General features: G+C 42.9%; 1 protein-coding gene across 1 annotated transcript in view; it reads left to right on the top strand.

Annotated features, from left to right (window-relative positions):
• Positions 1–15,713, top strand: part of stag1a (STAG1 cohesin complex component a) — a 67,957-nt gene that overhangs the window by 34,839 nt on the left and 17,405 nt on the right. The window contains exons 2-20 of the mRNA XM_080784751.1: positions 249–503; positions 716–836; positions 1,039–1,194; positions 1,852–1,948; positions 2,276–2,352; positions 4,245–4,449; positions 4,865–5,016; positions 5,461–5,534; positions 5,638–5,761; positions 6,225–6,323; positions 6,912–6,991; positions 7,912–8,019; positions 8,681–8,795; positions 9,797–9,914; positions 10,205–10,308; positions 11,481–11,573; positions 12,435–12,728; positions 14,020–14,090; positions 15,133–15,301. Coding sequence (XP_080640877.1) covers positions 475–503; positions 716–836; positions 1,039–1,194; positions 1,852–1,948; positions 2,276–2,352; positions 4,245–4,449; positions 4,865–5,016; positions 5,461–5,534; positions 5,638–5,761; positions 6,225–6,323; positions 6,912–6,991; positions 7,912–8,019; positions 8,681–8,795; positions 9,797–9,914; positions 10,205–10,308; positions 11,481–11,573; positions 12,435–12,728; positions 14,020–14,090; positions 15,133–15,301 — 2,286 coding nt within the window. The 5' untranslated portion in view covers positions 249–474. The remainder of the gene's footprint in view (positions 1–248; positions 504–715; positions 837–1,038; positions 1,195–1,851; positions 1,949–2,275; positions 2,353–4,244; positions 4,450–4,864; positions 5,017–5,460; positions 5,535–5,637; positions 5,762–6,224; positions 6,324–6,911; positions 6,992–7,911; positions 8,020–8,680; positions 8,796–9,796; positions 9,915–10,204; positions 10,309–11,480; positions 11,574–12,434; positions 12,729–14,019; positions 14,091–15,132; positions 15,302–15,713) is intronic.

Here is a 15,713-nt window from a genome sequence, read left to right as displayed (position 1 = left end):
TCTCTGGTTTGACTGACATGCTTTGATGTGGTGTTGTGACCTCATCATTTCCAGTGCTTTGGTCAAACAGCCTCCAAATGAAGGTTTTCTTTTATTATTATTATTTTTAAACAACACCCAGAGCATTGATTTGATATGATATATACATATATAAAAAAGCTTATATTTAAACATTGAAGAAAAGTTTATATTTAAACTGTCCCATTAATCTCAATATCTCTCTCTCTCTCTCTCCATTATTTCTCCAGGGCCTGGAGGGTTTTGAGAGCCAGTGCAGAGTGTCAACGTCAGTCCCGGAGCCTCATCTCTCCCGGGACCTTACCTGACGACCCCGCCCCCATCCCCACCCCCCCACCCTCCCCTGCATAGCCACTGTCCTGCACCCCTGCCATCGGACCACCACGCACGCAGCCTCACAACAGAGGGCACATACACACACCTGAACACCTCACCCTCTGTCCCACGCCAATCAGGATGATTACGTCAGAGCTGCCTGTCCTGCAGTGAGTACTGCAATTTATGGACTCTCTGGGCTGATGTTATCCTTCAAATTCCATGTGTTTTATTTGTGCGTGCGCGTAGTCCTTAACCACTCGATTCCATTTCGTTACAACTTTTGAATAACCCCTGAATTCCAACATAAGTAAATGTACAGAGAAAACCTGCTAGAAATATTGAAGGTGCATTTGATGTGGTGTCTCTCTTGCTATCTCAGGGACTCGTCCAATGAGTCGGGGGCGACTGACGCGGTGAGCTTGAGCATGAGTATGAGTGAGATCGAAGACCCAGAGGCAAAAGGCAAGAAGAAGAGAGGGAGGCCCGGAAAGCAAGCCACGGTACGAACTTGTGTTTGTATGTTAGAGAGAGCAGAACAATTCAGTATGATATGAGGTATAGCTGTGCGTTTGTTTGCATTGTGGGTGCGTGACTGTGTGTGTGTGTGTGTGTGACTGTGTGTGCGCACGGACTTGCATGTGTCATTGTGCCTTTTGTATTAGTCAATACTCATTATACCCCCGCCCCACTCTCTCTTCTCAGACAACCAATAAGAAGCCTCGGAAGGCCCCAGTGGATAAGAGTGCAGGTGTGGCCAGAGGGAGGGGCAAAGCCAACGGCGTGGCTCAGCATAATGGCGAGGGCGGTGATCCCGTCACGTTGTTTGAGGTGGTCAGACTGGGCAAGAGTGCCATGCAGGTAGGCATATATACCTGTAGAGTATAACATGCCATCACAAGCCTTAGGGCTCCATTGTGTACATCATCATCATACCCAGAGGTTTGGAACACCTACTGAGTGGCAAACAAACGTTCTGGTCAGCCCATACATCCAAACAGGAAAGTCCCATCTGATTGCATTAAAGCCAAGGACGTTAACCGACGTTAAACTTTGCCAGTCGATTTGCCAGTCACTTTATGCATGCACACATCTCTATTCTCTTGTCATTTTCCACTTTATTTCACTGGTGGTTACATCTGTCTTATCTTTAATTCTAAGTAACCAGCTTTCAAACGTTCTTTTTTAACTTGACTGACAACTGCAGTCACCTTGTTTTGTGTTTTTAATGTAGGCAACAGTACTGTTTTGTCTTTTATAGCAGAACTGACCATGTCCCTACATTATGAAAATGAATATCACAAATCAAATCAATCAATAGATTTTTGTCTTGTCAGAATAGGTCTTTTTATAAACTTCCACTTTAAAGGAGTCATCGTCACTTGTCATATGTCATTTCACGTCGTTCTTGCTGCTTCTTGTGGATACATAGAGCCTCATATAGCACAGAGACGTGTGCTTACTGCTTAACTGTTAATTTGCTTAACTATATTAATTTGCATGTGCTTGTCTCCACAGTCTGTGGTGGATGACTGGATTGAGTCGTACAAACAGGACAGAGACATTGCTCTGCTCGACCTCATCAACTTCTTCATCCAGTGTTCCGGATGCAAGGGTGAGAGCTGACTTAATGACATTGTGGTAAAGGCAGTTTGGCCTTGGCTTTGAGCGAGGGAGTTCAACAAGTGACTCAAAGGATGCTGTTTCAATCTCTGGCACTGCCAAGAGGGTGTACTTCTGCTGTAAACCGGTGACTGGGTGTTTGTTATAAGAAGTCTAATGCCGCGTTCACACGGGCAGATGCAAAGATACAAAGCTACAAATACGCTGTGTAGCTTTGCATCTTTTGCATCTGCCAGTGTGAACGCAGCATAAGCACTGTGAATCTAATCTATACACAGTACTACACGTGTGTGATCACTGATGTTGTTTCTCTGATTAGGTACGGTGCGGATCGAGATGTTCAGGAACATGCAGAATGCAGAGATCATCCGTAAGATGACAGAGGAGTTTGACGAGGTTAGCTGCTTCATTCACTCTGTCCACTTCAATAGTTGGTACTTAAGTACACTTTTGAGCTATTTATACTTTACTCGAATATTTCCAATTTCTATTACTTTTACTTCTACTCCACTACATCTCAGATCCAAATATTGTGCTTTATTCCACTACGTTTACTTGAAAACTTTAGTTACTATCTAATTTGTAGATTTGGATTATTATAACAAAACATACTGTAACCACTTCAGCTCTATATACATTTTGGCCATTTGAAAATAGGCGATCTACAAGCTCTCAATGCACCACGATGCGACGCATTGTGAGCTTGTAGATCGGCTGTTTTAAACTATTTTTTTAATACACATTTCAACATTCTGCAATATTAGTACTTTTAGTACTTTAAGTTCATTTTTATGACAATACTTTTGTACTTTTTTGAATACGGGACTTCTACTTGGCAGAGTACATCTACATTGCAGTATTGATACTTTTACTTAAGTAAAACAATGGAGGACTTTTTCCACCACTGGACTTTTTCCACCAGTATAACAGGTGATGTGGCATTTTAATCATGACTGACTGACCTGGATTCTCCAATCAGTCACGGTAGCGAAACAGGAAAGGTGGAAGAGAGATAACTTGGCAGGAACTGGAATCGAACTCAGGTTCTCACAGTGTGTAATTGATGCACTAACCAGGCAGGCACCCCCAATACTGTATTGTTGATGCATAATATGCACACCTGATCAGGTGACGGTTACAGCAGGGATAACACTGCTATATAAAGACATGAACACCTCAGTTCTGCTCCATTAAGCCTGATTTATATTCCATGATATGACAGAATCTCTTGGCGACAAGCTCGTAGATCGGCTCTTGTCGTATAAATTGAGCTTTACATTTTTATTTAAAATTTTAATTAAGAAGATAAATGCATTGATATGCGTCATCTAGTTTTCAAGCGGGTCCTCGGGCACAATGCATAAATAATGATGATAATAAATTAAACAATCCCACACTAAAAAATCAACACTGTTATCATCAACAAATGCACACACACAAAGTCTCATCTGTTATAATTGTTCTAATAATTATTCTATTGACTACTTCAATGAATCAAATTATCGAGTTTTATATTTAGAAATAGATTTTTTTGTAATTGACTAACTCAATTAGCCCAATGGTGTTGCACAAAAATAACTGATCTACAAGCTCACAATGCTGTTTGTAATATATTTCACAGATGGCTTTGTATAAATAAATATTTGTTTTTATTACAATTACAATTTAGGCATTTAGCTCTTAATCCAGAGTGATTTACATTAAGCAAGAACAAAAAAAGCATGGGAATACATCACACATATATAAAAAGCATTTATCATGAAACATGTGTAAGCTAAGCGAACGTAACAGTGGAATATCTATATAATGATATTCCACTGTTACGTTCTTAGCACACGCATGTTTCTTGATAAATGCTTTTTATATATGTGACGTATTCCTATGCTTTTTTTTTCAAATGGATGATCGATTCGTTTGACTAATTGCTGCCCCTCTATCTTGTTGCAACGTTCACACTTCTGAGCATTTTTCCTGCCACGCTCTGTTGAACTACCCTCTGACCATGTGACTCTGTTGTACAGGACAGTGGGGACTACCCTCTGACCATGCTCTGTTGTACAGGACAGTGGGGACTACCCTCTGACCATGTGACTCTGTTGTACAGGACAGTGGGGACTACCCTCTGACCATGTGACTCTGTTGTACAGGACAGTGGGGACTACCCTCTGACCATGTGACTCTGTTGTACAGGACAGTGGGGACTACCCTCTGACCATGTGACTCTGTTGTACAGGACAGTGGGGACTACCCTCTGACCATGTACCCTCTGACCATGCTCTGTTGTACAGGACAGTGGGGACTACCCTCTGACCATGCCTGGACCCCTGTGGAAGAAGTTCCGCTACAACTTCTGCGAGTTCATCTGCGTGCTAATTCGTCAGTGTCAGTACAGCATCATCTACGACGAGTACATGATGGACACGGTCATCTCTCTGCTCACCGGGCTGTCTGACTCCCAGGTCCGAGCCTTCAGACACACTTCCACACTGGCAGGTAACCAAAGAAAGAAAACTGTTTCTGTGTGAGGGGTTGATCACACTTGGATGCATCGCTGGAGGTACAGGCGACTCATTTTTTTTTTGCAAAACTGTGCCTTAGGCAAACAAATGCAATATTGGACTGAGTCCAATAAGCTGAAGAGTCCCTAAGACTGAGTCCCTAAACAATCGGCTAACGGATCGCTCAGAAGTTGCACGTCCAAAAACCACTAGAAAAACGTGACGTGTTTATATGGGGGCAAGTCCACACCAGGCATGCCGTACCATAGGAAAACAATGATTTAGGTGTTGACTCGTTTGATCATCCCCTAGGACATAATTGTGACTTAGGGCTAGATCTACAGATTTACTATTTTTGTGTTATTATTGAAATGTAAAGTCTTATATTGTATATTATTGTGTGTCCACAGCAATGAAGCTGATGACGGCACTGGTAAATGTGGCGTTGAACCTGAGCATCCACCAGGACAACACTCAGAGACAATACGAGACAGAGAGGAACAAGATGGCGGGAAAAAGGGCCAACGATAAGCTAGAACTGCTACTACAAAAGAGAAAGGAGGTACGTCGTTGGTTAACTCGACTGCATGGTTTGGTTGAATGAAAGTTCCCAGAGGTCATTGCATTCACTTAGATCAACCCCCAACATCTACACTGTAAAATCCCCAATTTTACTCCATCCTTTTGTAAGTGACTTTGGTTACTTACTTGGGGAAAGATCCGAGCTATTATTTCACACAGAAGGATGGTCTTCCTGCTAGGACTGTCGCACCTCCAACAGTGCCCCATGGCAGGGGCGTCCTCTTCTGGAGCCAGGCCTAAGCCTGACCGCATACCAAAAAGGGTCTTCAGCTGGGGAACACCATTCATGGATGTCTGGCCCCTTATCCAGAACATCTCCTGGTGGCGGGGCAGTGAACAGGGACGTCTCCCAGACTGACACCCTCTGAAGCGCAACTTATTTTATTAACCGAGTTTTTGTGTACAATCTGGTTTCTCTGTGCAGCTCCAAGAAAACCAGGATGAGATTGAAAACATGATGAACTCCATATTCAAGGGGATCTTCGTTCACCGATACAGGTCTCACTTCTTAATAATGTCAAAATCATTTATATTATATTGCCATAATTTATTTATATTTGCCATTCAGACGATGAAGGTAATTATTTGTCTTGATTTACAGAGATGCGATCGCTGAGATCAGAGCCATCTGTATTGAGGAGATTGGGGTGTGGATGAAAATGTACAGTGACGCCTTCCTCAATGACAGCTACCTGAAATATGTGGGCTGGACACTGCATGACCGGGTGAGCACACACTTAACAATGATGGCTACCTGAAATAGGTGGGCTGGACACTGCATGACCAGGTGAGCACACACTTAACAATGACAGCTACCTGAAATATGTGCGTTGGGCACTGCATGACCAGGTGAGCACACACTTAACAATGACAGCTACCTGAAATATGTGGGTTGGGCACTGCATGACCAGGTGAGAACACATTAAACACACCTTTTCTGTGTCATCTTTTCCAGTTGTCCATTAGTGTCAATTTAGTAGTGAGGGCCTGAAGTTGAGGGGATTTCTTATGTGTTCCATGATTTTTATATATAATATATTTTATTCTTACCAGGAATTGCTCCAGAGAGCGTATTATATAGAAATGACAAGCTCATGTAGTTAGTGTGAAACTAATTCAACAGAATCTACACACTTTCTCAAGCAATGGAGATAAAACATTTTTGTGTCTTTCTGTTTCTCCACACAGCAAGGAGAGGTGCGTCTGAAGTGCCTGAAGGCTTTGCAGAACCTTTACACCAACCGAGAACTGTTCCCCAAACTGGAGCTCTTCACCAACCGCTTCAAGGTAGAGCGCCACACATGGTGCTGTTTAATTTTCCGAGATAAGCATTATGTTATACTTTAGCTATTGAAAAATAGCAGATCTACAAGCTCATAGCGAGTGCTACGAGCTTGTAGGTCTGCTATTTTTGAAAAATCGTGAAAATGCCGCACAGATCATTGAATATATATTCTTTCAGAACGAACGTTTTTATTATTTCGACGTCAGGCCTAAATGTGTTAACAACCACTAAAATGACATTAAAATGGTCACACACTCCTTCGTTTAATGTCACAGGCAAGGCTAATTCATTTTTTTCATCGCACATTTCACACACAGGCAATTCAAAGGGTTTTTATTTTACATAAGACTGTAAGACATTAAAGGCATTTGAAGGTACATTAATTACACATTTGGAGAAGAAAGGAAGAATATAATAAATAAAATGAATTAAAAAATAATAAATTAATAAATTAAAAGCTAAACTAAGGAGTATTGTGCAACTTCCCATGGTTTTAATGCTTAGTATTATTCCATAATCGGTAAGCCGGTACCGTTAATGATTTCTAAATGATCTAATAAGAACACATGTACCTTTGTTTTGTGGGACAGGACCGTATAGTATCCATGACCCTGGATAAGGAGTACGATGTGGCTGTGGAGGCCATCAGACTGGTCACACTGATCCTCCAGTGAGTCACACACACACACACACACACACACACACACACACACACACACACACGCTTACATCAGACTGGTCACACTGATCCTCCAGTGAGTTACACACACACACACACACACACACACACACACACACACACGCTTACATCAGACTGGTCACACTTATCCTCCAGTGAGTTACACACACACACACACACACACACACACACACACACACACACACACACACACACACGCTTACATCAGACTGGTCACACTTATCCTCCAGTGTGTTGCTTCCTTTAGTCTGAACACTGTTGGGAACTGTTCATATCGAACCTCTTATCTCCATATTTTCACTTTTTGTGTTTTTTTGGTAAATTAATACACTACGTGATCATACTAGACTGGAGCACTGTTTCTCGACACATTTGTGGGTCGCGGACACATTATTATGTGGTTTCCTACATTTAGCTGTTAATTATTATTTTTTCAAAAAACATTGTTTTTTCAGTAATTTCATGAAGAAATTCCAACAACAAAACAAATAGAACAAATATTTAACAAGTAGTGAAAGTAGCCGATCTACAAGCACACAACGTGGCGCCAAGTTTGGTCTGATGTTGTCACTAGACTTGAGGAAAGGTTATGGGATCATGTAAATCAATAGGCTTCTCCCATAGGCAGAACAAAATTTCATGGCAAACTGTCCCAAATATAATTAAAATAAGTAAAATATAGATCTAGCTGGACCTGGCAGTTTGACTCCTGAGACATATACTATTACTTACCTTCAGTATTTCACCTTATTTTTGTCGTTGCACCAGACAGTCTTTTTGTTATTTTCTTGTTTTTCTTTTTTTTTAATGTTTACCGAGATACTGGCAGGGTATGGTATCGTGATGTATCGAGATGTTTAGCTAAACGATTTTCCGATTGGCTGTTCCAGGGGCAGCGAAGATGCCTTGTCCAATGAAGACTGTGAGAATGTGTACCACCTGGTTTACTCCGCCCACAGACCAGTGGCCGTAGCTGCTGGGGAGTTTCTGCACAGGAAGTGAGTCCATCTCGGAAAAAGACTTTGTCCAAATCATGTGTTTCAATCTAATTTCTCATTCGTCTTTTTGTCTCTTTCTGCATTCTCTCTTGCTTTCGGTTCTCCATCTCCCTCTTAAATCTCTCATCTATCCCTCTCTCTCCATTACTCCCCCCACCCCCCCTTTCCCTCCCTCTCCCTTCTCATTGTGAGTTCGCACCAGCGAGCACACACTAGTTCTCTGCAACCACTTTCTTTTGGCATCCAACTACTTCCACATACTTTGTGCTAGAAATCTAGTTAAAACTTCAACATGTTCGGCTTTAATGCAGTTATTTATGCTTGTATTTTTCTTCGTACACTTTTTTATTTTGTAAAGGTTTTTGCATGAGGAAGGGTAAGATCTTTTTAGGTTCACACACAAGGTGCTATCTGTGGTTGCTAATTGCTATAGCAACGCATTCAAACCTTTCTGGGGCGGCAGTGAATACGTCACCATCCATTGGCGCCGGGCCAATGGTCCATTTTATTTATTTATTTATTTTTGTAACCATCTTCAGCTTTAATTCATGTTCTACTGTACATCATATTACATTGCGGGTTTTCAGCAAGCCTACAGTTTCTGCAGTCGTTCTCAACCCTTCTCTCAATGTCTGTCCTCCTCCTCTCTCCCTCTGATCAGGCTGTTCAGTCGACATGACCCGCTGGCGGAGGAAGCTCTGGCTAAGCGCAGGGGGAGGAGCAGTCCCAATGGAAACCTCATCCGCATGCTGGTGCTCTTTTTTCTAGAGAGCGAGGTACACCAACACACACACACACACACACACACACACACACACACACACACACACACACACACACTATATATATACACTATATATATATATTAGTGCAGCCGTGCCTGGCAGCTGGCGAAAACTAGACTTTTAATTTAAATTAACTGCACGAGGAAGCTAGCTACGTATGAAGATTGCGTCTTCTGACGTGATCACAGAAGCATTTTATACACTCACAGGTAATGGATTGGCTGGGTCTGAGACTAATGTACACCTTGACCCACCCACCGGGCTAAGGTGGTAAAAGGTGCCACCCAACCAATTAGTCGTCACTTTTGTGTAACTTCTCATGAAGATCACATGCATTGCTAGAAAGTCTTGACTTCAGCGTGTTTGAGTTTCTAGGACAGGAGCGGATTCTGGTTCCACAACTGCACCGCTGGTGAGCTCCTGACTTTGAGATTATCCTCTAGCTTTAGCTACGCTAGCTACTAGGCCGACGGCCAGCATACAGACTAGCCCCAAGCCTGCTAAAGCTAAGCTACTTGTAACTTAGCGCAGTTCCTATAAAAGGACGCCCGCGTTAGCTCTTGTTAGCTTCCCGCTAATTTACCCTCCCCTCTGCAAACCTCCTTGCCAGAACTACTACTCCAGAGAGAAAACTAGTTCTCAGAGTTATCTAGGCCCTCATCAAACCCTGTACACTCAAGACACTGCCCCCGCTGCCACCCTTAGATCTCCAGCTGACCTGTTTTGACATTCCTTAGTTAATATGGCCTGATCAAACCCTGTACACTCCATATATGGCCAGTACAGAATGCATTCCATATGTTGATCTGACCCCCCATGCCATAGCGCCAGCGCTCGGCCAGCAGTCTGCCGTCACCCAGGCGCATGCGTGCACGCGCCCTTTAGGGCGAGGTCGGTTCTTACTGGTTTATTTATATTTGTTGTGTGTGTGTGTGTGTGTGTGTGTGTGTGTGTGTGGGTGTGTGTGTGTGTGTGTGTGTGTGTGTGTGTAGCTCCATGAACATGCAGCCTACCTGGTGGACTCATTGTGGGAGAGTTCTCAGGAACTCCTGAAAGACTGGGAGTGTATGACTGAACTCCTGCTAGAGGAGCCTGTACAAGGAGAGGAGGGTAAGATGTGCACATGTGTACACACACACATACACACATGCACGCGTGTACACACACACGCAAATGCATTCACACACACACACACACACACACACACACACACACACACACACACACACACGCATCACAGTTCTTCAGGCTGAAACTATATGTAAAACTTAAACGTCTTTGAAATCCAGAGAAGATGTAATGAATTCTGAATCCTTGAAATCCTTGTCTTGCACTCTTTCTCTTCAAACGTGTCCTTGCCCGCTGCCTATTTTTCACTTATCTCCTTCTAATCTCTACAGTGTTGTCAGACAGACAGGAGAGTGCCCTGATAGAGCTGACCGTGTGTACCATACGACAGGCAGCTGAGGCTCATCCCCCTGTGGGCAGGGGCACCGGCAAGAGAGTAGGTTGCACGCACACACGAATGAATGAACTTTCACCTTTCACTACGAGCACCCCAGGAGCACTGAGGTTGAGTTATAAATCAGTTATGTGAGGGATAATTTAATGTTTAATGATGTATAACTTCTTATGAACGATTGAAATATGGTAGGCTAAGGTAAGGTAATTTTATTTATAGAGCGCCTTTCAAAGCAGTTGTTACAAGGTGCTGTACAATAAAATAAAAGGAATAAAACAAGAACATCTCAATCAAAAAATAAACCAACAATGAAATAGGAAACAGAGCAACAAAGACAGTACCTAGAAATAGATAAGATAGAACAGTACATAGAAATCACTGGAGCAAGCCAAAATGTTTGCGGTACAAATGTGTTTTCAGTAGCTTCTTAAAGATGCCAACAGACACAGCGTTTCTCAAGCAGAGTGGTAAATCATTCCACAGTGTAGGTGCAACAAATTCGTAAGCTCGATCTCCTTTGGTTCGCAGCTTAGTGGCGCGGATAATGAGAAAACCTTTGTCTGAAGACCTAAGTTGTCTCATATTCACCTTGGGGTGCACCAGTTCACTTAAATAAATTGGGCCCAGCCCATGAAGAGATTTATAAGTAATTAATACAATTTTAAATTGAATTCTGGAGTCGATTGGTAGCCAATGCAAGGCTGCAAGCACAGGAGTGATGTGTGACCTCCTTTGTTTATTGGTTAACAGTCTAGCAGCCGCATTCTGCACAAGTTGGAGGCGGTATATAGAGGAGCGACTCAATGTTGTAAACAAAGAATTACAATAGTCCAGGCGGGACGAAATAAAAGCGTGGATACGTTTTTCCAGGTCTTGTGGTGTTAAAGTCTTAATTTTAGCAATGTTTCTCAGCTGGAAAAACATGTTTGGACAACCTTTTTTACATGTGGTTCGAAACTCATTTTGTGATCAAACAGTACACCTACAGTAGGTTTTTGATACCTTTGTATAATCTGCTGTATTTCACAGTGGGTGCTCTCGGGTCCTATAATTAGGATCTCAGTCTTGTCAGGGTTCAACTGTAAAAAGTTTTGGGACATCCAGTCCAGTATTAACACATTTCTAATGAGATTAAAGTGGTTACAAGCTATAAGGTGACACAGATGCGTCCTCGGGTCTAAATGAGTTTAACTTGTGTGACTGTTACCCCTCAGGTCCTGACGGCAAAGGAGAGGAAGACCCAGATAGATGATAAGAACAAGCTAACGGAGCACTTCATCATGGCTCTGCCCATGCTGCTGTCCAAGGTGAGACCCTCTTGGACTAACACAGAGCGAGCAACACAGGGCCTCTACTGAGCATACTGTGGCTTCCAGTGGTGAGACCCTCTTGGGCTAACATAGGGCGAGCAACACAGGGTCTCTACTGCAGTGGTTCCCAAAGTGGGGTCCGAGGACCCCCAGGGGTCCTTGAGGGAGTTCCAGGGAGTCCCCAGCTAAATGATAGTTTATAACCAAATGGACCATTTTGGGTCTGTAACTCTGAGAGTGTACAAATTTGACCCTCTTGGGCCAACACAGAGCGAGCAACACATGGCCTCTACTGAGCATACTGTGGCTTCCAGTGGCTCTGATCAATTGGCTGGCTGTTTGATTGATTGGTGGGCTAATTGGTTGATTGATGGTTTACAACTGTACATTTGGGATGAACTATGAGGTGTGACATATTGACTGACTGGTTGGCGTATCGCTGTCGAATAAGCCTGCTGGCTAAAAGTGGGCTTAATTGTAATTGGCTTTTTGACTGATTGAACAAACATACGGTTAAGTGGAACACCAGTGAGATTAGATCCATGACATCGGCATTTCTCTATTGCTGTCTCTCTTAAGCGTAATTTATGCTTTGTTGCATGAGTTGCATCGGTTGTGTCGCTCACTGAAGATAATAGATTTTCAAGCTGCTTTTGAGACCAATCCGGTACCGATATGGTATTGATATGGCCGATTCTGATTACACTACCAATTATATCGTGCATCTCTAATTAAAATATTTGCACACATTTTCATGATAAAAAAATGCAGATTTTTAGATCTGCTTTATCTGGGTTAAAGTGGTTAAGCGACACAGACTAAACGGGGTTCAACCATCTCGCTATCTCCTCTGTGCAGTACCAGGCGGACTCGGAGAAGGTGGCCAACCTGCTGCAGATCCCGACGTTCTTTGACCTGGACGTGTACAGCGCCGGGCGCATGGAGAAGCACCTGGACGCCCTGCTGAAGCAGATCCGCCTGGTGGTGGAGAAGCACATCGAGGCGGACGTGCTGGAGGCCTGCAGCAAGACCTACAGCATCCTCTGCTCCGAGGAGTACACCATCATGAACCGCGTGGACATCGCCCGCTCGCAGCTCATCGACGAGATGGTCGACCGCTTCACGCACTCAGTGGAGGAGCTGCTGCAGGAGGTACCATGGGGGGAGGGAGAGAGACACCATGATCACCATTACAAATTGGCGATTCATTTTCACACAAATGATTGCGATTGACGATCTAATTGTGTTTTGTGAACATCGGAACATTAGGAATAGAATGAAAACTTCTGTTTGGCTTTTAAGCCCAAACCACACCAGTTGCAACTCCTTGCAACAAAATAGTTTAAGGTCAACCACACCAATGCAACTCCTTGCAACTGCCATTGGGGGATAATGGTTGCAAGGAGTTGCATGGCGAATCATTAGTGCGGTTTGGGCTTTAGGCTTCATAATCAGAAATAGCACTGGGCAGATATGACAAATGACTTGAATATACAAAGAAATTAACTACAAGTGAATACAAGAAAGTAGTTCCCGGCAACCAGGAAGTGTCTTCCTGACAGATAAATAAAATGCCTGTTCACTCAGCCAGTCCAGCTAGGGTGCGTGTTCGACGTCAACTTTCATACACATAGAGAAACTAAAATTTACTGTTAGCTCAATCTCATTGTATCTCAGATATTTTATAGAAATTCATATTTTTTTAAAGACATATTTAGCTACTATGTCTATGAACATCCTGTGTAAACTGCTAGCCTGCTCCTTAGACTTCCAGCACAGATGGTTTGCGAGGGATGGGGAGCACTTGTTTTCCTTACAAGCCATCACTCACAGTCTAGTCTCTCAAGACAGACTGTTGAATTTCGAGGAAAAACTAGGGTAGCTGTTTTTCTGTTATTCTCCGATCTCAGATTGCTCACAGTCCTACACAGGTGTTTCTTAAAAGGCTTCTAAAGAAAACAAGTTCTCCCCTTCCTTTTCTCAGTTACAGATACACTGACTGGATCACTGTAGAAACAATTCACGCACCTGTGATTGATATAAACTGATCCAAGGTGTGTAGATAGTCTCTTTTAGTGCCTCTGTTGAACGGAAATCAGCCAAACTGACTCATTGGGACTAACCGTTTTAGAAAGAGCTTTTCTAGCCTTCCAACCCCTCAAAGAATGTTACAATGTATTCCTCACATTCACCTATTCACACACTGACAGCAACCATACAAGGCTCAAGAACACCACCGTTCTACCTCATGAGCCACTGTCACCCTATTTGAAATGATGTGCAACTCGGGCATTGCAATGGTGTTTTTGACAGAATATCAAGTCCACTACTGGCATGCCCAAAGTGGTTTGCAATGAAGGGTTTGCATTAGGAGTCAATGAACGTTATCTTTCTAACAAGGGTGTGTATGTGTGTGTGTATGTGTTTCTGTGTCTTGCATCAGGCTGAGGAGGCGGATGATGATGACATCTACAATGTTCTGTCTACACTCAAGAGACTTACGGCCTTCCACAAGTCAGTCTCTCATTGCCTCTTTATTCCCCTCCATCCATCATTTAACCCTCTTATTCATCCATCCACCCCTCTCATCTGCCCACACGTCCTCACATCCACCCCTCTCAGATCTTGATTTGAAAATGGTTTAAAGCTGCAATCTAAGATTTATGTCCTAACTGGGATTGAAATCCCGTCTCCCCGCATGAGGGAGTTTTTTTGCTACTCGGCTTGGACAGAATGCCCGAATGAACTGGGGAGATATTGTGTTTGGGTTTTGGGCGCCTAAAAACAATGGGAAAGCAAGCATTTGTGTTAGTTACTGTATATTGTATTAACATACTCAGAGTACACACACACACACACACACACACACACACACACACACACACACACACGATAAAATAAAGGATGCACAATTAAGGCCGATATTGGTATCGGCCTTAATTGTGTACTTATTGAAACCAGTATTTTATTTTATATTCTTTATTCGTTGGAATGTGAAGCCTGCTGCGGTGATTGGCTTCAGTTATCGTTCAAAAGAGTATACCTGTAGAAAAAATGTAATCATGTCAGGTTTTCAATCTTTACTAATCTTTAATTATGTTCATTCATACATTCAATTCAAACCTTTATTTATTCTCAAAGGGACATTGAGGTTGACCTCATTTGCATCAAGATACAGTACAATTTAAATACAATTTAATTGACACATTAATAGTCGAATAGAATACAAATGTCTCTCTTTAGTCTTCCATATAATACGATACAAACTTAAAAAAAAAATTTTACCCCCTTCCTCTCCCTAATTTAGTCGTTATTCCAAGTAATTCCTCCCCACACACATTCCTGTTGTCCTTTCTGTTGTGTACTACCGACTTACCTGCCAGTGAGGATCCCGTACATACTACTCCTCCCACCCAACACTCCCCACTGACAGATCCAACAAAGCATTCATTACGCTTAAGATAGACTGTAGACACGTGTCCATCCATTAGTGAACTCAGACAAATATTTTAAAATGTACAATTGGAAGTGACACGTTCTCCTCCCGTTGTCTCAGTGCCCATGACCTGACGCGGTGGGACCTGTTTGGAAACTGCTACCGGCTACTGAAGGCGGGCATCGAGCAGGGCTCCATGCCAGAGCAGATAGCCGTCCAGGCCCTGCAGTGTTCTCATTACTCCATCCTCTGGCAGCTGGTCAAGATCACAGAAGGAGCCCCCAGCAAGGTGCAGGATCTCACACACACACACACACACACACACACACACACACACACACACACTATCCCAGGGTTATAATCAAACCTAGGCTAAGCACTATGTACAGTACACAGTCAAATCCCAATGATTTGAACTTAGCTGGGAGGGAATTCAGCCAAAGTCATCAAGATTGTGCACAAGTTTCTGATTTATGGGCATACCATAGTTGGGCTTGCCCCCTAGTGGTCTGTTTGCAATTAATCCAACATTTGATAGGTCAGTATATGGTTGAAACCCCAAATAATTTATAGAAAATACCAAAAATCTAAAACAATTTGTGCACGAATTTCACAAATTCCCTCCCAGCTAACTCTGAAGAGTGTACAAATGAAACCATGAGGATTTCACTGTGTAGAACGATGTTCCCTGGGGACCTCTT

The sequence above is a fragment of the Protomyctophum bolini genome (assembly GCF_963924005.1).
Source record: "Protomyctophum bolini genome assembly, chromosome: 15".
Classification (NCBI taxonomy): domain Eukaryota; kingdom Metazoa; phylum Chordata; class Actinopteri; order Myctophiformes; family Myctophidae; genus Protomyctophum; species Protomyctophum bolini.
This window is presented reverse-complemented; position numbering and strand designations above follow the sequence as displayed.